The following is a 23579-nucleotide window of genomic DNA, read 5'->3' as shown; positions in this document are numbered from 1 at the left end:
CTCTTAGCATCTGCTTTTAGGCCTGGAACCCACTGAAATCCGCAAACGCAAAACGCAACCGCTAGCGTTTTGTCTGAGCGGTTTGCAAGCGGATTCATGCGCGTTTTTGGTCGTGTTTTGCAACATTGTATTTTTTTGCCCAGCGGGTGCGTAGCGTTTTGAGTTTTTATCCTGATTGGTCCTGTGAATTATTTTTCATTTTGTTACAGTGTGCTGAACCGCAAAACGCTAGCAAAACCGCTCAGTTCAGGTTTTGCTGAGCGTTTCCGCTAGCGGTTCAATACTTTACATTGAAGCGCTAACGCTCCCAAAATGCTGCACGTCCTGCGTTTGCGTTTCTGAGAAATGTAAACGCTCCTGTGGAAGTTGCCCCATCCATTAACATTAGCCCAGCGTTTTGGCAAACTGCTAGCGTATCGCAGTGCTGCCAAAACGCTGCCAAAAGCGCTCCTGTGGGTTCCAGCCCTTACTGCTTTTTAGAAAGCAGGATGCACTACTCACAGTCACTGTTTTAGGCCTTGTTCACATCAGCGAAGTTTCTGTGCGCTTTTCAAAGCACACTGCCCTGTGCGTTCAGCAAGGTGTTGATTTTCCCATGTAATTAAATGTAGCTGCCTGGTTCACATAAATGCGCTGCGCTGAGCTCCGTTACAAAAACGTAGGGTTGCATGCATTTCTGTGCGTTGAGCTGTAAAGCGCACATCAATGCAAGTGAATGGGTGCGCTTTTTCAGCACATAGAAGTGCGTAGAAGCGCATGCATTTTTTACCTCTAATCGGACAAAAAATAAATTTACATATAAAACAAAGCTTTGTTGACAACTGCTACAATAAGCAAAACGAGCTTTAAAGAAGAGCAGCGCATCACACAGAGACGCGCAGTAAAGCGCGCACAAGCGCATGCATTTTTTTTTTACCACGCGCTTCCATGCATTTCTCAGCGCACCAGATGTGAACCAGGCCTTACAGTGAAAATGTATTTAGGTTACTTACTTTTGGAAGATATGCAGTACATTGTTACTTTGTGCTGTTTAGTGCAGAGTAAACGTACGTAATTTTGAGAACTGTCCATAAGAATTAAAGCAAGCCTTTCGGTGTCGCAACTGCGACCATGCATGTGTTCAGTATGGCAGGAGGCACTGCACAACATAACGCCAGTTATTAAACAGGCTTTATGGCTAGCACTAAATAAGAATTCAAATTCAGTGTTTATTATGTCATACAATAATGTCTACCATATTGAAAATCTACAGTATTGTCTTCACACAGACCAAGGTGCTTAATCCTTATCAGCAATAAAAAAAAAAAACATGCTCAACCGTTACCTTTCTCATTCTATATAATACATGCACATTTTTTTATGCTTTGACCTTTTGATGATATAATTATAATGAAAGACTGGACAGAGGGGTCACTCTTAACCTTGAGTACTTCCTCCAGACCTCCAGCAGGTCTTTGGGTTTCCTGATATACCTCTCTTAGGAGATATATAAAACTGTAACCTGGGGCCTTGTGTGGAAAGTAAATCTTCCTTGTTCCTCTAGCACTGCACAAATGTTGTAAGCATTATAAAAGTTTCAGAGGGGCAGATAGACATTCTCTTGTATTCACTTAAAGCATACCTGAAGTGAGAAAAATGTGGAGGCAGATTTATTTTTTTCCTTTTAAACAATGCACATTGCCTGGCTGTCCTGCTGATCCACTGCCTTCAATACTTTAAAGCTGTGAATACACGGTTCGTTTTTGAGGTGATTAGATGGTTCGATAGATCATTTCCGACATGTCCGATCTCCCTTTCGATCCTTTCGCCGCTCGATTTCTGATAGAAGTGAATGGAAAAAGATAAGAAAAATGAGCGGAAGATAAGCAAATTGACTGCAGAATCGAGCCTCAAAAACGATCGAGAGGAGAATCGAGCGCCAGAAACGAACCGTGTATTCCCAGCATTAGTCCTAGACCCTGAACAAGCATGCAAATCAGGTGCTTTGACTGAAGTCTGACTGCATTAGCAGCATGCTTGTTTCAGGTGTGTGATTCAGCCACTACTGCAGCCAAAGAGATCAGCAGGAGTGCCAGGCAATTGCTATTGTTTAAAACAGGTATGTCAAACCAGTCCTACGAGGGCCGAGATCCTCACACATTTTTTATACAGCTCAAATGAATTGATGGGTTTGAATCAGGAAAGGTTTGGTCCATCAGGTAGAACACATTCCTTTCTTTCTCAGTCCATCCTAAACACTAGCATGGATCTGGCCCTCCAGGCCTGGAGTTCGACACATGTGGTTTAAAAGGAAATAAATACGGCAGCCTCCATATGCTTCTCATTTCAGATGTACTTTAAAAACAAATAACACTTCCTGACAGGAATCAAATTTACTATTGAACTTCAGGAATACTGCATCCTCCCACAGATGAGGAGAAAAGCAGTTTATGGATTAAGTGTTCCCCCTGTGTGACTATGAAAACAAAATTTGACCATTTCAACAGCTTCCATGACTCCCATTAGAGCATCTGAGGAAAATGACGCGCTTTGTAGGTTGCTACCGTACTCTACCTTTGTCATAAAGGACTATTTTTACAGTATTGACTGCAGCCAGCTTTGTTCACCCAACAGCTGCAGATTGTAGTGCACATGTCATGAATTGGCACGCGCACAGTACATGCCACAGCTATTGGGAGAGCGAAGCTGACCATGGCTGATACTGTACGAGAATAATTCCTTTATTTACTTTATTGATTTCACTCTCATGTCCCTTTAAAAGGCTAATTGAATTGTTTTCTGAACCAAAAAGGATGAATGCATATTATTCCGCATAACTGTCAGTTGGTCCAAAAAGGCAAAAACGTGCCTAGAAGGTACTCACAGTACTAAGCAATGTATCAGATCGATGTAAGGTCATATTAACTTCCATCTTGCTACCAAACATGGTTCTGGCTCCGTGCTTTATTGATCCGTCTTTCAACACAGAGGTGTGCACAACAGGTGGGGTCCCTAATGCTTCATTAATCAGTCTTTACAGAACGTGCACTGCTTATATTCTAGTCACCAGCTGCAAGTTGCAGCTTTGCTGCAATCAGCTGTCTCCTCATTAGAGGCACTTGCTTCCTCGGTGATAAAAGTGCACAATCAGTCCTAGCAACCAACACACGTATTCTCGCCAGGCATTATGGCGTCCTTAGTAAAAGATAGCATTTATTACAGTATTTTTTTCCTACCCAATAGAAAAGAAAATAATGAAAGCCTGTAACCTCTAGCTAGAGTTCAAGTCAAGAAATAAATGAAAATACAGGACCCTTGGGTGGTGGAAACTATGAAATGAATGTTGAGAGACCACTAACAAGTAAAATAATGTACAGTAGAGTCCCCATTATCTGGAACTCGACTAAACCGCAGTCTCAACCAACCAGTGCAAATTGCAGGCAGTGCTCACAGTGGTGAAGACCAAATTCTCAGGCTGTTTGTGGGTTTTGCTTAGACTGGGGCCCATGGTTCCCTGAGGTTAAATATACAGTACTTTCAAGTACTGTATTTTAACATTTAATACAGAGTTCATGGTATTTATGTGAATTGGGGTATGGTACTGTATTAGCTAGGCTTGTTTTTAACAAACAGTCTTATGAAACCAGAAAGCACATTTATCTGGCATCAGCCGATCTCCTTTAGTTCCGGATAACCGACACTATTGTAAAATCAAATACCGGTATCTCACATTAAGCAAATGACAGGGTCTATTAAAAGGCTAAAACAGAATGCTTTATTGACTATACTGTATGAATATAGGCAACTCCATGGTATTTAGAACAGCCAAATCAGTGGGGAAAGATATACAAGATATACACTATGAGGCCATAAGTATTTAATGCCCTCCTAATCATAGGCCAAAAAATAAATAAAACATCAAGCATCTAGGTATGCAGGCTACTTCTAGAAATATTTGTAAAAGAGCTCAGGAGCTCAGTGAATTCCAGCATGGTACTGTGATAGGATGCCACCTGTGCAGTAAGTCCCAATAGTGAAATTGCTTTATTAGTAAATATTCCACAGTCTGCTGTTATTATGAACAAGTGTGAAGCAATAAGGAGCAACTGAACAAAGTGGTAGGCCAGGTAAAATCGCAGAGCAAAGTTGTGTTTTGATCCCAGTTATTATGAACAGGAGAAATAATCCCAGTCATTTTTCATGTTTTTTTCTAGCTGAAGTGAAGAGAGTGGGTGACACACTTCTTGGAATGGCCACCCAGTGTGTGCAAGTAAAAAATGTGGTGAAAACTTCTCCCCAAACACTCTCCAATTTATGTCTGAAGATCAATGCTAAGCTTGGAGGCATCAATAATGTGTTAGTTCCTCATCAAAGGTAAACCTCTGACCGCTAGGAGACTGTCTGATAAACTATATTAACTCTGTCACTGCCTAATAAATATGCCACATGTTATGGTAATAGTATAAGTCCAGTTTTTGTCTCTGTGATTGTGTGAAGGGGTTACGTTTTTTTCAGTTTTTGCTGTCGGTGTTCCCATGCAGTTTCTAACAAGGCTGTGACATCGGTACAAAAATCCTCAGTTTAGGATTCCAGCAACTCCAACTCATATCATTTGCATATAACAATTTTGTTGATTGAAAGAATGTAACATAAAGGCATTTCATCATTGACAAAGCTTAGACATTTTAAAGCTATATATTACTATGGCATCTGCTTTTGGGAACAAAAATCTTCTGGTCAGGAAGCTGACACTCTACTCTGTCAGCTACCCTGACTGTCCTTGCCAACATGAATGCCCAAAGCATGTCATCTGTATAATATTTACTGGAGCCCCATATCACCCGGGTTCCAGTGTGTAGCCCTGCCCCTTAGCAGAAAAAGCTTCTACCTTTTCTATATCGGATCTGGAAAAGGCCGGGCCATTTTCTGCAAGGGGGCAGATCTATGCACCAGAACCCAGCTGATATGGGGTTCTAGTGAATCTTATTAAAGAGACCATGTGTTGGGACATTCTAACAAACATTAGCATACCTCTGTATTTTTATGTACACCAGAGATGCATTTGAACTATACTTGGGATATAGCTATAGATTAGCTGTCAAATAGAAATCAAAACTAGTCTTTGGTAAGAGTACTTGTAGAGGGTGCAGACAGGAACAAAGAACATTGATATCAGGTCCTAGGCAATCTAACTGTGGGTACATCTAATGGTGATGTTCATTTACTCTGCAGGAGAATTAGTAGATTCTACCTCTGTTACACATCCATGCACGATCTGAACTGGGTTTATGGGTGATAGAAAACACCTCTGCGTTCAATGTGCACAACATTCTCAGTGGATTCACAGCCCTGTAGAGAGTGCATATGTAGAATATAGTACCCCTGCAGTTGGCCTGTGCTCGCGCTGGTACTCTAGGATCCTCTGGTCCCCTGCTGCTGCTCAGTTTTGGTGACTGAGCTTGTCGCCAGCCACTCAGTCTGCGCTTTGTCCTCGTTTGTGCTCCCTATGCAGGCACAATAGAGATTTTCTTGTAGTGCGACTGCACAGAACACGAACAAAGCCGCCCCGTGGCCAGGGCCGTGCAGACGTCGTGGCCGGCGACAAGCTCAGTCACTGAAACTGAGCCACGGCGGGGGACTGTGGAGGATCCTAGAGTACTGGCAGGGGGCCGGTAGAAGCCCCAGGTTATATGCCTGTTTAGTGCATGCCTGTTTGGGGTGTATGGCTAAATGTATTAGAGGCAGAGGATCAACAGGACAGCCAGGAAACTATTATTACTTAGAAGGAAATAAATATGGCAGCCTCCATATCCCTCTTATTTTAGTTGTCTTTTAAAGATAAGACTGCTTTATTGCAGCAGCACAAATAACTTGTATTACTGTATATATGAGTTATTAATGACTTGTTTGAAAAATTGAAAATGTTATCATATATTCCCTTTTAATTACAGTTTAAATTTATTAGGAGTCGGTGCATTTTTACTCTGACTTCAGGTACCCAAAAATTGCTCAGACTCCACAGCCCTAGTACCTATTCTTTTCCTCTCCCTTTGACCTCCGTTGCATGAATCTTAGTGGTCCCGGGTACAGGAAATGAGGGACAGCAATAAATATATGTGTATCTAACTCTTTGATACATACTATTATATATTATTTACATGTCTTAAAAGGGGCCCTGAAGTGAGAGATATATGAAGGCTGACATATTTAGGTGGTGTCCTCCATGGTTTTAACATGAAGATAAAAAATGTTGAGAAAATTTTAAAGAGAATCTGTATTGTTAATATCACACAAAAGTAAACATACCAGTGCGTGTTAGGGGACATCTCCTATTCCCCTCTGTCACAATTTTGCCACTCCCCGCCGCATTAAAAGTAGTCAAAAACAGTTATAAATAGTTTGTTTATAAACAAACAAAATGGCCACCAAAACAGGAAGTAGGTACAGTATCTCCACACATAGAAAATACATCCACACACAAGCAGGCTGTATACAGCCTTCCTTTTGAATCTCAAGAGATCATTTGTGTGTTTACCTTCTGTCCCCCTGCAGCTCTCATCCACTGAATACTAGTGACAGGCTGATCGTTTCTTCCTGCAGACTGCTCTGCCCTGTCTGTAATTCCTCAGTATGTGTCAGCCAGCTCCTTTCACAGCCTAATGCTACATACACACTTGAAAGATAAATGAAAGATATCAGACCAATTTTACCCCCTTCCATGTAGTATGAGAGCCATACTCTACACAGTCTATTCTATGGAGCTGCACTCCCCATTAGATAAAATCTGTGTAGACTGTGTAGAGTATGGCTTTCATACTACATGGAAGGGGGTAAAATTGGTCAGATAGCTTTCATTTATCTTTCAAGTGTGTATGTAGCATAACAGAGGAGGATTTTTATCCAGCTCTCTTCTCTCACTGATAGAGAGCAGAGACACTGCTGGCTTATGTAAATAACGCACACACACACGGAAGTGTGCATAGAGGGGCCTGGAAAGGGGTGTGCAGAACAGATCAGCACGGAAGAGTTGGCAGCCTTCCAGACACAGGGCGACAAGTCCGAAAGAGGAAAGATGCATTGATTTATTACAGAGATGGTGATAGTAGAAAGTGCTGCAGTAAGCCAGATCACATTAAAATAGGCTTAGGAACTTGTAGGATGGTAGAAAAAAGGATGATTTTTTTTACAGAGTCTCTTTAAGTTGAATGAACTATTCATGCATTTATTGATCCTTTTATGGTTTAGTATTTAATTTATTTTTCAAACTACACCATCCTCAGCGGGCCTAGTGGTCTGAAATGTTTCCATCAGGGCTACTGGATGTGTATGCCTGTATACCATTTTATCATGCTTCCTTACTGCCTATGACATTTATTTTTTTCACCCATACCATGCTCATCCTAGCAATATCCACTTTCTGCTGCTCTGATCGCATCATTGTCTGTTCTCCTTACTATGCAGGGTTTCAAGCAGCTGTCAGTTGAGGAGCATAGTAGTCAAACCCATTAATAGATTCTCATCCTACTATGGGGACTTGCCTTGTTAGTGGCAGCAACCATTCTTGTTGAGTGGTGAGTTTCAGAATTTAAAGTTCTGTTATCTGACCAGAGTTGCGGCTTCAAAACAAGCAGTACAATCTCATCCAAAATTGTGTGAAGGTTAGCGTTTAAAAAACAAAACAAAAAAAAAACATTTTTTATTTGGGTACAAATACAAACAGGCAAAAGAGTACAGTTTGTACACATCTCTGCATACAGACAAGAAATCAGAGCAATAACCCCCGATTTTATATTTTCTAACATACCAGACCAGGCATCATAAGAATACTATAGGTGCAGCCACGCAATTTGAACATCTGATCGAAAATCTATACTGATAAATTAAATTGCCCAACATGAATACAATACTAGAGGGGGGAAAAAAGAAAGAGTCCCAGATCCCACAGGATCATACTACCCGAAAGCCCCATCTTACGCAATTATCTAAATAGCGACAGCCCGTTAAATAGAAGCTTTTTGATCGTTAAATAACTCAAACTATGCACAACTGTGCCCAAAAATTGTCTGCAGTCAGACTTCCAATCTTCCAAGGTAACCCCCTATCTTTTGCTTTAGATACCAAGAGTTGTCCTGTAAAGGGGACATTACAGCAATGATCTGTTATCTAGCACAGTGTTCCCCAACCCTGTCCTCAAGGCCCACCAACACTGAGACACTAATTACCTCATCTGTGAATGTTTGCGGTTTCCAGTAAAACATGCACTGTTGGTCGGCCTTGAGGACAGGGTTGGGGAACACTGCGAGCATTGTTTCTCAATATAAGTCCTCCATGTTTTGAAGAATTTTGCAATCGAGTGCACCTTCTCTTTATATTTAGACTCTCTAAGTGCATTAGGTAGCCCAGCTTCTTCTTGAGCATGGCAGTAGTAGGGACTATTGGTGACAGCCACTGTTGAAATATTCATTTCTTGGTGGCCAGTAAAACCAAGTGATGGTTAGCATTTTACATTCTCTTGTGTTTCACGTGCTGTGCTTTTTTTTTTGTGTTTTAGGCCTTCTGTATTTCAACAGCCAGTGATCTTCTTGGGGGCAGATGTAACCCACCCCCCTGCTGGTGATGGAAAGAAACCTTCTATTGCTGCTGTTGTGGGCAGCATGGATGGCCATCCCAGTCGATACTGTGCTACAGTGCGAGTGCAGACTTCTCGTCAGGAGACTACTCAGGAGCTGTTGTACAGTCAGGAAGTCATTCAGGACCTTAGTAACATGGTGCGTGAGCTCCTCATCCAATTCTACAAATCAACTCGCTTCAAACCTACCCGCATAATATACTACCGAGGTGGTGTATCTGAGGGTCAGATGAAACAGGTGAGTCAAGTAAAAAACTTCTCTGGTTTTCTGAGAATACATTTACTGTCGCCCTCTATCCCCACAGTTGAGTACAAAATTATGAACTTTTTTTTTTACATGATATGAACTTTTGAGTCTTGAGAACAGACTTGTAAAACATTGCTTTGAATTACAGTGTTCTTTTTGGCTATATACACATGATACTGTTTAAGAAATAGGAATTGCCAGTAGTTGATTTATCAGTGCAGCAAATGTTCTGTAGCTGTTCCGCGCAGCAAGACAAGTTTTTGTTAATAATAATAATGACTTGTTTTATCCCTTATATTAGATGTGAAAGCATGTCATTTTATGGCTCCACACTGCATGTTTGGGTGCTAAATGAGGTTTTCTCGTTTGTAGGTCGCCTGGCCAGAGCTCATGGCTATTCGGAAAGCCTGTATCAGTTTGGAAGAAGACTACAGACCTGGAATTACTTACATAGTTGTACAAAAGAGGCATCACACTAGACTTTTCTGTGCTGATAAAACAGAAAGGGTAGGTGTTATTTTTTTATTATAGATAAATACCTTATTTTTCGGGATATAAGATGCACTTTTTCCCTTCCCAAAATTGGGAGAAAAAACTCAGTGTCTTATATGCCAAATACAGGGAGTCCTTGACTTGCAAACACCCGCCGTATTGTCCCCGTGTCTCCTCCACTCCCCCCTTTGTGTCCTCCTCCGCTCCCTGTGTACAAGCAGTGGCAGCACAGCTCACCTAATCCATCGGAGCCCGTGGCGATCGGAGACCTCTACCTCACTGTTCCCCTAGTGCCGGCTTCTGCTAATGACCAGAATTGAAGACTTACTTTTGTAATTGTGATACTGTGATATAATTACTTTCTAATTAAATACAGGAATAAAACATGACAAAAGGCCTTGTTCAGTGTTATGTTTTCTCATCTTACCCCTTTTTTCTTCTAGGTGGGCAAAAGTGGGAATGTGCCAGCTGGAACTACAGTAGACAGCACTATTACACATCCATCAGAATTTGACTTTTATCTCTGTAGTCATGCTGGGATTCAGGTAGAGTAAAACAAATAGTTACTTGTATTAAGTACAAATTTCTATTGCTCAGATGTGGGATTTAGCTGCTCAGTAGCACTCTTTAAAAACCTGGTTTAATGGCAACTGTTTATGTGCTGCTTCCTTTGCAGGGAACCAGTCGACCATCTCATTACCAGGTCTTATGGGATGATAATTGCTTTACAGCTGATGAGCTCCAACTGTTAACTTACCAGCTGTGCCACACTTATGTCCGATGTACTCGCTCAGTTTCTATTCCTGCTCCTGCATACTATGCTAGGCTGGTGGCATTCAGAGCAAGATACCATCTTGTGGACAAGGATCATGACAGGTGAGAATGTGATGATCTGTATCACTGTTTACAGTTTGCTAACCTTAAAGGACAACTGTAGGGAGGCTGCCATGTTGTTGTTTTTCCTTTTGTGCAATACCAGTTGCCTGGCTGTCCTGCTGATCCTCTGTCTCTTAATACTTTTAGCCATAGATCCTAAACAAGCATGCAGCAGATCAGGTGTTTCCGACATTGATGTCGGAACTGAACCAAACACACCCAGGTTTCTTGATCAAATGATCACATGGGTTAAAAAATTGAATACAGTTTGTAGGTGTTTTGATAGCCCCCAAGAAATCCAAGGCAAGATGCTAATCTTGATAATAATTAGGGATTAATATGGGGGATCAATGTATAGTGGATAGATCCTAGTCAAAATGAGTTTGAATTGAGTCAAATCATTTGATAATCCATAAAAATATGAATTTTATTACATTTTTTTAAAAAGACATATAAATGCACTTTTGATCTTTTTTATATACATTATCACAGCATACATATACATACATACATACATACAAATGGTATCATCCTTCTTACATACATAAATTTAACATATTCTGCCTCAATAACAAAATCATCCAATATGGGTGACTTAGCAACGGAAGGATGTCCCTATATGCCCACCTAGACCTTACAAGATCTGTGTACAATTTCCAAAGTTAAAACTGCGCTCCAACCAAGTTAGGATCCCGGAGGTAATACTCCAACCGTAACACCACTTAGCAAGCTCCAGTAGTCGTGGGATAAATATAACCTGTAAAACAAGATAGAACAGGAGCACTCTATGGTGCATTAACGTTTTTATTACTCTTAAAAAAGGTTAAAATTGCACTTACTAGATGTAAATGCTATAAAAGCATATCGCCCGACATCAGGGCTAATGAGGGTTCCCTTTCTCCCTTTCCTTCCTCCAATTCCCAGTCGCTGTGGCCAGTAGCAGGGATGTCCAGTTGGAATTCAGACTTGGGGGGCTTTGGCAGGGTTCATCAGGTCCTCAACAGTGCCTATAGCATCATGACGCGTTTCGGTGTACATACATCTTCATCAGATCTGATGAAGGCGTATGTACGCCGAAACGCGTTCTATCTTACCTTACAAGATCTGCTGGATAAACTTTTTAGGGACATTAGTGTCCGTCTTCAAAATCTATTTGAATATTAGTAATATGCCTGCCGAGACCATAGACAATTATTTTTGATGCGTTTTGTGAACCGTAAAGCGAGTATTGTTCACTTCTTCAGGAGTATAGTTTTTTCCCAGCTACATGGAAGTCGTGCAAATGTATAGTACCCCATTTATATCCACATACAATGAAATCTTTTTTGCTAGATTGTTCCATAGAGACAAAGCTCATAAAACATATTCAGTTACTTTCCCCTGTCCGTAGAGATGACAACTTCTTGGACATGAGTAACCCTGTTCGTATAACAGTTCACTGGAATGCTGGTATGTATCAGAGTTCCTCAGCTTCAGTGCTAAATGCCTTGCCTTGCTGTTTGCATGGCAAGATGGCATCGGTAGTAGAGCTTCAGCTTGTCCTTAGTGACAAGATTAGCTGCATGCTTGTTTCTGTTGTTATTCAGACTACTGCATCCAAATAGATCAGCAGTGCTGCCAGGCAACTGGTATTGCTTAAAGGGAACCTGAAGTGAGTAGAATTATTTAAAATTAACACACGACGTAGCTGCAAATGAATATTACATACTAACCTCACCGTCCGTTCCTCTCAGAAGCTCAGCATTTTTTTCTTACAGTAATACCTTCCAGTTCTGACAATATTTTGTCAGAACTGAAAGACACCAGTTGCTGTCAGTTATATATCAACAGCTGTCAGTTACAACTGAACGTGCAAGGTAATGTCCATGGCTCAAGTGGGTGATGTTACAGTTTAACAGTGTACTGGCCAGGAAGCTGTTAGGGGGCAATGGCCATTTTTAAAATGGAGGAGGGAGAATTCCATTGATCACAGTGGACAAATGGGATGTAGGAGAGGAGAAAGAGATTGAGGAGTAGACTACACAGGAGTAAGTATGACCAGTGTATGGTTATTTTGACTTTTTATTTTCAGTTCAGGTTCTCTTTAAAGGGAACCTTAACCCAGGGGGAAAAAAAGTTCCACTTACCTGGCACTTCCCCAAGCCCCCTGCAGCTGTCCTGTACCTTCGCAGCTCCTCGAGTGTCCTTCGGTCCCTGCCACAGGTTAGTTTAGTTTTCAAATGACTGAGAGTTGGTCCCTGGCAACACGTACTCTTCTTCGCCTTCCCTGCCGTCATGCGCAGTATGTTTGCACCTGCACAGGACACGCTTGATAGCGGGGAAGGCGAAGAAGAGTACGCATTGCCGGGGGCCAACTCCCAGTCGGCCGAAAACAAAACTAACCCGCGATGGGGACCAGAGGACACTCGAAGAGCTGTGAGGGCACAGGGCGGCAGCAGGGGGCTTAGGGAAGCCCCAGGTAAGTGAAACTTCCCCCTCGGTTAAGGTTCCCTTTAAGGGGAAATAACTATGGCAGCCTCTATATACCTCTTGCTACAGTTGTCCTTTAAGGTCCGGTTCACATGGGTGTCCTACGTCCTCTCATCCGAATGCTTTTCTGCAAGAGTGCAAAAAAAATTAAAAGGCATTTGCCCGCTTACAGTGGCTTCCGGGGTCGCTTCTGGACCTGTGTGGTTTTTACCTTCGTAGGGGGGCACAGAGAAGCCATGCTTAGCGATCCTAGAAGTTGCCTGTAGCTTCCAGAATTGCCTGAAATATTGGGAAAAATTGGAATCGTAATGCTGTGTTTGCGTGAATGGCAGTAAATGAGCATGCTAGCTCTGTCCATTAGCCGTTTCAGCCCGCTGGGATTTTTCGCCTTATGCATCGGTGCAATTTTCACCTCCCATTCGCTAATAACTTTATCACTACTTATCACAATTTATTGATCTATATCTTGTTTTTTCCGCCACTAATTAGGCTTTCTGTGGGTGGTACATTTTGCTAAGAGCCACTTTACCGTAAATGCATTTTAACAGGGTTAATAAGGAAAAAATTCATTATTTCTCAGTTTTTGGCCATTATAGTTTTAAAATAATCCACACTACCATAATTAAAACCTATGTATTTTATTTGCCCGTATGTCTCGGTTATTATACCATTTAAATTTTGTCCCTATCACAGTGTATGGCGCCAATATTTTATTTGGGAATAAAGGTTTCCGTTTTGCGTCCATCACTATTTACAAGCTTATAATTTAAAAAAATGTTTGTAGTATACCCCCTTCAAATGCATATTTAAAAAGTTCAGACCCTTAGGTAACTATTTATGTCTTTTTTTTTTTTTTATTGTAATTTTTCTTTTTCCATTAAAATTTTTATTTGGTTAATATTTTGGTGTGGGACATAAACAGGTCATTTTTAATATTGTTATATGTGTAAACTGTAATGTAAAAAATGTGTAGCTGTAGTTTTACTATTTGGCCACAAGATGGCCACCTTCATTTTTGTTTACCCTCCTTGTACTTCTCGCTAAGCGGAAGTACAAGGGGGATGCTGAAATCTGTCCGGGAAAAGGACTGAAGCCTCACAGGTGAGCGCTTCGGTTTTTCTGCGGGGGAAAGGGATCGGTGATCGGGAACCATGTTCCCTTTCACTGATCCCAGGGCTACCGGGGGACACAACGGGGGAGCGCCCGCGATCATCCGGGCGGCGGAAATGGTTAATGGACAGTGTTTAATGGATACCCGAACTGACATGTGACATGATTAGATAGACCTGCATATGTACAGTGCCTAGCACACAAATAACTATGCTGTGTTCCTTTTTTTCTTTCGCTGCCTGAAAGAGTTAAATATCAGGTATGCAAGTGGCTGACTCAGTCCTGACTCACTGATAAGAAGTTCCCCTTTTTTACCTCTCTCTTGCTCTCAGAAGCCATTTTCTGTTAGGGAAAGTGTTTTATAGTTGGAATTTCTTATCAGTGAGGGTCACACTTCAGTCACTTCCTGTCTGAGTCAGGACTGAGTCAGCCACTTGCATACCTGATATTTAACTCTTTCAGACAGAGAAAGAAAAAAAGGAACACAGCATAGTTATTTGTGTGCTAGGCTCAGTACATACACATGTCTATCTCATCATGTCACATGTCAGTTTGGGTATCCTTTAAATGAAGAGCACCACACCCCGTTGCTTAGCTCTGCAGGACACCCGTGTAAACCATTCCTTGGTCATTTATACACCAACCTTACAAACGGGCAAGTATTCTGTTAGTATACATTACAATAGTGCTAGACGACTTTCCTGTCTCCGTATTCGGAGTGCTAAAATGTATCTGAACTAAAACCTGAAAAAATATTGCCCATTGTATTACAGTATGTCCTGGGTGAAAATGGGGCATGACCGTGTCCCAGAAATCTCTGGCCTTGGCCACTCACCTTGAAACTCACCTCTTAGGCCTCTTTTCCATGGGAAGCTGAAGGTGGTGAATTCACTACCTGTCACTTCCTCCAGTTCACCGGGCGCTTGCTAGTGCTAGGCTCAGGCAGTGGACCGATGCCCCATTGCATTTGGGCAATTATAGGATAGGAAGGGTTTTTGATGCTGAAACCAGGAGAATTTATATAAAAAATAAATAACTTACTACATTCTGCTATATGTCACTACAGTGTCTATTTAAAAGTGATTGCAATAGAGCCATATTGTGTCCTTTTTCTTTAATTGGTCACTTAATGAAACTGTCAGGTTTTTTATAAGGTCAATTTAACCACTTCACCCCAAAGGGGTTTTTACCGTAACGGACAAGAGCGATTTTCATCTTTCAGTGCTCATCCATTTCATTTGCCAATAGCTTATTCGCTACTAATCACAATTAAATGATCTATAATCTTTTTTTTTCATCACCATTTAGGCTTTTTGGGGTTGATATTTGTTTTTAGCAATTACTTTATTTTCTATGCATTTTAAAGGGAAAAACAAGGAAAAAATGAAAAAATACACTATTTCACCAATTTCATCCCCTATACTGTAGACACTGAAACGAGAATAAATCTCGCTTCAGTGCTTATATTCAGCAGGGGCATGTGTGCCCCTGCTAAAACGCCGCTATCCCGCGGCTGAACGGGGGTCCCTTCACCCCCAATTCCCCCCCTGCAAAATCAACGACCAACTTGGTCGTAGATTTTGCTGCTCTTGAGGCAGGGCTAACGGCTGCTGCCCTGCCTCTCAGCGCCGTCTATCAGCGGCGCATCGCCGCCTCTCCCCCGCCCCTCGCAGTGAAGGAAGACTGAGAGAGGCGGGGGAGAGGCGGAGATACGTGCTGACAGACGCGCGTGAGGCAGGGCTGCGGCCATTAGCCCTGCCTGAATGCGGAAGAGATCCCCGCAAAGAACGGAGGGGACTTGGGAGGTAAGGGACCCGTGTTTAGCCGCGGGATAGCGTTTTAGCAGGGGCACACATGCCCCTGCTGAATATAAGCACTGAAGCGAGATTTATTCTCGCTTCAGTGTCTCTTTAACCACTTTCCCCTCCACTACAGTATATCTAAGTCAGCTGTGGCACCCTCCAAGCCACAGCCACGTAGATATACTGACCTGGCTGCAGCCCTGCTGTGCACGGTCGGGTGCTCTTTAGAGTGCACCCTCCGGCACTGTCAGCTGCAATACTAATTGGTGGAAGGGAACATGTTCCCTTTTGGCCAATTAGTATACCCTCCTCCCATGAATGATCGCTGCAGTAGTGAACTGCAGCGATCCTTCACCTGTCCCCCTCCGTGCACATAGAGTTAATAAAAATGCACAAGCAAGCAGCGACACTCACCTACCTCGGTCCTGCGACGAGCCTGAAGTCTGATCCTCCGATCCCCGCTCTGCAGTCAGCCGCATATTGCCGGAAACCCGGGTCCCGGCTTGATGACGTCATCAAGCCGGGACCCGGGTTACCGGCAATATGCGGCTGACTTGCAGAGCGGGGATCGGAGGATCAGACTTCAGGCTCGTCGCAGGACCGAGGTAGGTGAGTGTCGCTGCTTGCTTGTGCATTTTTATTAACTCTATGTGCACGGAGGGGGCTGCCTGATGGAGGGGGGGGGGACATCTGGCTATAGTTTCTTGGGGGGAGGGGAGGAAATATGCAAAGGGGGTATACATGTTTACTGGGGGGGCATCTGAGGAACCAAGGGGAGGGGGGGGTTACAAATTTTGCACATCTGGGCACCTGGGGGGGGGCCCATAACTTAATACTGGGGGCATGTTTGGCTATAATGGGGGCAGCGCTAATCCTGGGGGTACATCTGGCCATAATGGGGGTAATCCTGATCGGGGGACACATCTGGCTATAAAGAGGGGCACTATTCCAGGGGGTGCATCTGTTAATCTCTTCTGGGGGTGGCAAACACGGGACACATCTGGCTATGCTGGGGGGGCTAATATTGGGGACACATCTGGCTATACTGGGGGGGGTGGGGCGATACTGGGGACACATCTGGATATCTATACTGGGGCGACTTTAACTGGTGGCACAGTTTTTATGTCAATAGCACTTTTTATTTTTAAACAGAAATTGGTCAAAATTGAGAAATAGTGAAATTTTTTTATTTCCCCCCCCTTTTTCCCATTAACATGCATAGAGAGGAACATTTTACTTGGGACCAAATACCCCCCAATGAAAGCTTAGTTTGTCTTGAAAAAAAAGATATATAGATCATTTATGTGGCACGAGTACAGATGAAGTTATTGGTGATTAAACAGGGACACCGCAAAAGCGTCAAAACTGCTCTGGTCAATAAGGGGAAAACAAGGTCTGGATGCGAAGTGGTTAATATAAACACTGCTACTGTACATAAAACCCACACATTTTATCTGCCTATTTGTCCTGGTTATCACAAGATTTGAATTATGTCCCTAGTACAAAGTATGGTGACAATATATTATTTGGAAATAAAGGTGTATTTTTTCGATGTTTTTTTTTTTTCATTAATCTCACGTGCACACGCGCGTGAACATTAAAGTACACTTAACATTTCCTATTTGTATTTACATTTCTTTCTAATTCTCCCTCCCCCTTCCTTTTCCAGTGCGGAGGGAAGCCATGTGTCTGGACAGAGCAACGGTCGTGATCCTCAGGCTCTGGCCAAAGCTGTTCAGATTCATCACGACACACAGCACACAATGTACTTTGCCTGACAGAATAGCAGGATACCGTACCAATCTCCACTCTCCTCAGAGCTCTGATGTATGGTTCAATCCAGTCTCCTGATTATGTCAGGAATCGCGCTCTTGGCTTCCTACCAGCACACTTTGGACTTTTTGCACTGAAATTCTTTCTTAACTGAGGAAAGTCATTCACATTGCTTTTGTTTTAAAGTGTTTTATTTCCTTTTTTTATTTAACAATCAAAAACTTCAACTGTTCTCTGATGCATTGGACTGAACCTTTACCTCAAACCTTTCAAGATATCTGAAGATTTTGCTCCAAATGGTCATATTTTATTTTTTGTTTTTCTTTTGAAAGCCAGCATTTCTCCATTTTTTTTGGTTATAACAAAGTTGTCATACTTGTCTTAACTCTTCACGCTGCTTTGTGAGTATATACATATATGGTAAAGTATAACTGTGTGGGGCCATAAACTTGCTAAATGAGGTTTAGTCTTTACTGTAAAATACCTTTCTAAGTGAATTTTTTTTAAACAGTTATCGCTGTCTGTCAGGTTCTATACCATTGCAGCTTTCACTTTTTTAGTGTGTGCAAGCTGCAAAACAATTGCACTATATTGCAGAATTTAATTAGTTTTTATTTTGTTCTGTATCAAAATGAATGTGTACTATGAATAATATTTTAATATAATGGCCACGTGGCAAGCACTGCCATTGGTTTTCAATTGATTGCAATTAATTTCCCGCTGCCCTCCCCAGGAGAACTCCACTTATCCAGTATGTAAATATTTGCCAGCACATAAATAGATGCCCGTGTTATGCTGCTGCTGTGATTTGATAAAGTTTTTAGTTTTTTTTTCTTTCTTTGTAGGAAGGGTGGGTTATGGGATCCTTCTTGGCAATAAAACCTCTCCATAGCCTCACCTAACAAATATACATACATTTGTTGTATAGAAAAGTTGTCTATGTAAGCATCCCACACTGTTTATGAAATAATTGGTGCAGCTATGAAAGGTTAGTTTTGAAGTCACGTGCTTCAGATTTGTATTAGGCCTTGTATATTTAAGTATACAAAAGGAACGCATGTAGTTCACGGAGGCCAACCCTCCTCCGGATATTAATACAGGTTAGGAATCTGGCTGCTATAGGCAGACACATACATGCTTATTTCAGCCATATTTTTGAGTATGCGAGGACCAGCATTTTACTGTGTCACAAATGATTTGTGTCTGAGGCACCAGTTGCAAAGGGTCTTTATTCACTGCCAGCAGGGCAGGCCCTGCTGTGGACAGCAGCCCCTGAAATGTATGAGCTATACAAGTCAGAGCAATCCTCACAGTAATGCCAGCATTTTCACTTTGTGATGGAACCTCTGAGCTCCAGAAGTAACACTGCATGTGGCACGTTACTTTTTGGACTTTTTATCCTAATTTAAAATAACTCTTGTCCAGCCCCTGTGACATATTGTTGCCCAAATATTGCTGCAGATTTTCTTTTAATTTATAAAAGGTGTCCAGTAAACCAAGCTTGTGCTGCATTAACCTGTAATGTGACAAAGCCAGCCAGTTTACCAATTTTTTTTTTTGTGTGTGAATACCTCAAGCAAGCATTTACTGCTTCAGTCTGCTCTGTCCCCGCACCCCACCTTTTTGCAGCATGGCTACAGGTTTGCCCAGCACACTTTTTTTTTTTCAGTTTTCTACATTTTTTTTTATTTTGTTTTTTGACACAGAAACCAGATATACCTCACAGGGATAGTGGAAGTTAGTCTTTTTTTGGAGGGGGAATATTAATGCTGCTTTGAGCTTTGCTGCTTAGTAACCCCTTCAGTGCCAGGTGATGTCAGTCTTAACATTTCTAATTTTTTTAAGTGCATAACAGCAGCTTATGTTGCTGTGTACATGTATGCACTTCATTCAAATAAAAAAATATTAATTTTCTTTCCATCATGATATCATCAGTTCAGCTATTGCTTTTGATATAGAGAGAGCCAAGAGATTGTTTAGCATGAGGGATCCCTTGGGATTGAAGGGGTTTTGAATTGCTCATTGATGGCTGAGGTGACTTTACAGTGTTCATATCGACAGCATTTCTTTTTCACCTGTGCATCAGGCTACACGTTGTATCTGTGCCATGAGTCTTGCAGACGTCACTGCAGTTTCACAATGCCTGCTTAAAATTGGGGAGGGAGGGTATATTGCACGCTTTCTGTACAAATGTGTAAAACTGAGCCTGGACACATTCAAAAAGATACAGTGCAGATATCGGGTGGCGTGAAAAATGGATTATGACTTGTTATCCTATGAACACAGTCCTGAGCTTTTTAATTTATTCTTCTTCTGCAGAGTTTTATGTAGAAAAAGCAAGGGGTGGGTGGGAAAATACTATGTAGGGATATGTGTTTGTACATTTTGAAAACTTTACAGGTTGTGTTGCAGCAATACCATTGTGAACTGTTTTGGATTTTCTATTAACAGTTTTATTTAGCTGTGGGACGGAGCACAATTTGGCTGTGTCTGTGTGGACAGGTAGGTTTTGTGAGTCTGTGGATAATGGTTTGTTTCAAATTTTAAATTTCACAGCCTAAATGGAAAGATTCCAAGAAGTGAAGCCCTGGTTAAATATCTTGTTAAAATTCAGAGACGGATAATGGTAAATGGGTCCCTGGGCAAAGTAGCAGCTTTGGCTACCCCTTGTCACCTTGCCTTTATAGTAAAGTACAGTGGGGGCAGGGGCTCACAGGAGATTGCAGCCAGGCTCTTGGGCCACTCACCAAGCCCTAGGCACCTGCCTGTGTTGCCATATCTGATTCTGCTCTGGTCAGTTCAACCGATAATGTATGAAGCTAACAGTTACTTACTACAAGACTGCAGTTACCTATGAATCTGTACTCTGCAATTTAACATCTTGATATTACCGTCTTTTTGCAAAAATGTTATCTTCTTGGTGTAAGTATATATATCTGAGGACCTCTGTACTTCTCTGGCATACTGCAGATTATATACAGTTATGTGAGTTCCACATAAAAGCTGATAAAGAGTCTAGTTTTTCCAAGTGCTTAAACATGCACATATGTGATATATGTAGCAGTCTGTCGGGGGAGGGGTAATTGTAGAGCACGGCCCAGATGTTTGATCAATTATTCTGTAGCATAGAGAGATTTAAGATTCAAAACCTATTAAATGAACGCTTATGACAATCCTTTACATCTTAAATCACATTTGTGTGTGTGATGTCCAAAATGAAACTGTTATCAAGGTCGGACCTTAAACTTGTTGATAATGCTACAATAAGTTTGGTCTCATGAAGAACCAGATTTCATGGTAATTTGTAGTGCATCTCCATGGTAGTAATCAAGCTTCAAACAGCCACCTATAGTTAAGGGCAGTGTATTTTGATTTTCACTGTTGCCCTGACATATAGTATTATATGTGCAAGAAGATGCACTCAGCTGTATCAGTGGCCTATGAATGCATACAGGCTGTTTCTCCTCCCCCTGTAAGAAGTGTAAGGTAATCTCCATCTTCCTATGCCAGGATGTACGGATTGGGTATGTGTTGTGTAGGGCTGTGCAGGCTTAAAAGTGATTCCTGCTTCCCTTGAGGGCATTTTACAAACTTCAGAATTTTTTTCTTTGGGCTAATTTTATGATCCGTGAGATGTTTAAAAAGTTATTGTAATATCAATTTTTTTATTCTCCAAGAGTAAGATACTTTACCATGTTACTAATTTCTATAGTGTTTCTATGTGTAGAAATGGGATTCCTTGTACAGCAGTTTGCATTTGTTTGACTTTTGATGTAAATTTTTGTTTCTATATTGTTGCTAGACTTGTAATGTTCAAATTGTGTTTTACGAAATTCTGAATGGATGTCTATAGCAATACGAGGTAAAATTGACTTTTTTTTTTTTCTTAAGCTATTTAAGGGCAGTTTAGCAGCCCGTGTTGCTAGATTGAAATGCTGGCTGTATTTGTTTTTTAACTTTGCAGGGAATAAAATTGTTTTTAAGGTGTTTAAATGAAAATATATGGCAAATGCCAAATACAAGTTTTATGTTCTTCTTCCCTCCTGCTCAAATTTTCAATCTATTCCAACCCCTAAAATGAGTAATGTATTTTACAAATCTAACTGAAATCCTCATTTCCCACATACAATTCTATTTGCAGCTTGGAAATCTACAAACAGGTATGTCAGGTAAGTATTCTTATTATTTATAGGTTCATGATGGAACAGGTAACTACACCCTGGTCCATTCTTCCTTGCATTGCTTTACCACGTTGGGGGAAGGGGATTTATCAGGGCAAAGCTTGTTATGGAGAAATGAATCATTTTACTTTACTTGCTATAAGGGGAGTTCAGACAGGGTTGCTACACCTGTGGTGGAGCTAAAGGAAATGGCTATAACACCACCAACCACTGCAATTAATTGTAGATGAAAATGTTGAAAAGGATGTAGGCGTGCTGTTAATCACTATTAATCTCTGAAGTGGAAAAAATAGGGGGAAAGGCATCCTGCTTTTCCAACAGACCATTGTAATGTTGCCATGGTTTCAGCAAAGTGTTATTTCATTTTTTTATTTTTTTTTGCATGCATATTGCAGTGTGTACTATAAGCCATTAAATAAATTACAATCCGCAGAGTAATTATTTGCCATTTGTCACAAGAATAGCAGTAACAGATTTTGCAGTATTTAACAATCATCAGAAGTAAGGAGTGATAACATTTCAACAGGCGATGACAAGTTATACAAACACAACAAACTTTGGGATAAAGACGGTCCAGCAATCAAAATGAGGAAAAAGAGAAGAAAAATGGGCAGACAATAGAATGGAGTCGAAATAATCAAGTAATAGGGCAGGCCCTATGTGTATATACCAATGTAATGAAAGGAAGCACCTTATTAAAGAGGAACTTTAGTGAAAAGGGGGAAAAAAACATTGCAAAGTAAGGAGTTAAAAAATAGAAGAGCGATCAAGAAATTGATATTCACCATGTAATTTGTTCATATTATTTGATCTACAATCAGCCTGCATGTGATCATCTTTACTACCTGCAGACTTGAAAAAACAGCATCTACTGCCATTATGTAAACCCCCCCCTAACAACGCAATAGGCTAACACTAAATATATATATATATATATATATATATAATGCACAGCGGGAGATACTGGATGCTCAGCAGTTAGAAAAAGCCGTTATTTCCCAGTGCAACACTGTTCACAGGCAGGAAACTGTCAGGCCCTAGGTCCTGACATTACACTGTGGCAGGGGTTTCACCACAATATTAGCCACACAGTAGAGTAAAGTAAGTAGAGTAGTAGTAGTAGAGTAAATAACATTTAATTAGTTTACCATTAGCAGAGATAGGCATACATAGTCAGGTCCATAAATATTGGGGCATTGACACAATTCTAACATTTTTGATTCTATACATAACCACATTGGATTTGAAACGAAACAAAACACAATGTGCTTTAACTGCAGACAGTCAGTCTTTAATTTGAGAGTATTTACATCCAAATCAGGTGAACGGTATAGGAATTACAACAGTTTGCATATGTGCCTGCCACTTGTTAAGGGAGCAAAAGTAATGGGACAATTGGCTTCTCAGCTGTTCCTTGGCCAGGTGTGTGTGAGCAGATAATAGGTCCACTGTTATAAGAGAGGACTATAAGGTGAGCACAGTGAATCCAGCGCAGGAGACTTGGGCGCACAGGGAGTAACTTTGGCACCGCCAGAAGACGGAGCTAAAGTTACTTTTAAAACACAATTGCTGGAAGCCGAATTATTTCATTCCCCACCATCCATGGTGGCCTGGAGGGGGGAATAGTATTTAACATGGCTGGGATTTGTGCAGCAGCAGGATCAGCCATATACCGGCTGTATCCTGCGCCCAAGTCTCCCGCACCGCTTCCTCTCGTACGCCTATATGGTGGTGATTAAACCACCCATTCCTTGGGTATGTAGTATACTGATTATGGGAAAGTCAGAGAATCGTAATGTTTGAGTCCCAAACTGTATCTGCCAACAGTGCCTGAGCTGGAGATATTTGCAAAAAAATATTCATGTCCTCCTTTAAATTGGTCATATGACATAACCATTCTCTGTTCTTTTTGAGAAGTTAGTCACTCCTACCAAACACAACTAATGAGCTGCATGGAATGCTGGTATTTATAATTACACTGCAGAGGAGTGATGTAGATAGGCCCTGATATCCCATGAATC

At 41.4% G+C, this 23579-nt stretch overlaps 1 protein-coding gene across 2 annotated transcripts in view; it reads left to right on the top strand.

The window, feature by feature from the left end:
• Positions 1-21399, top strand: part of LOC137546528 (protein argonaute-4) — an 86228-nt gene extending 64829 nt beyond the window's left edge. For both annotated transcript variants that reach the window (XM_068269094.1, XM_068269093.1), the window contains exons 13-18: positions 4194-4353; positions 8531-8846; positions 9228-9362; positions 9791-9892; positions 10024-10223; positions 17274-21399. In XM_068269094.1, the coding sequence (XP_068125195.1) occupies positions 4194-4353; positions 8531-8846; positions 9228-9362; positions 9791-9892; positions 10024-10223; positions 17274-17382 (1022 nt within the window). In that variant the 3' untranslated portion in view covers positions 17383-21399. The remainder of the gene's footprint in view (positions 1-4193; positions 4354-8530; positions 8847-9227; positions 9363-9790; positions 9893-10023; positions 10224-17273) is intronic.
• The last annotated feature ends 2180 nt before the right edge of the window (positions 21400-23579 follow it).

Source organism: Hyperolius riggenbachi, chromosome 2 (genome assembly GCF_040937935.1).
Source record: "Hyperolius riggenbachi isolate aHypRig1 chromosome 2, aHypRig1.pri, whole genome shotgun sequence".
NCBI classification, from domain to species: domain Eukaryota; kingdom Metazoa; phylum Chordata; class Amphibia; order Anura; family Hyperoliidae; genus Hyperolius; species Hyperolius riggenbachi.
This window is presented reverse-complemented; position numbering and strand designations above follow the sequence as displayed.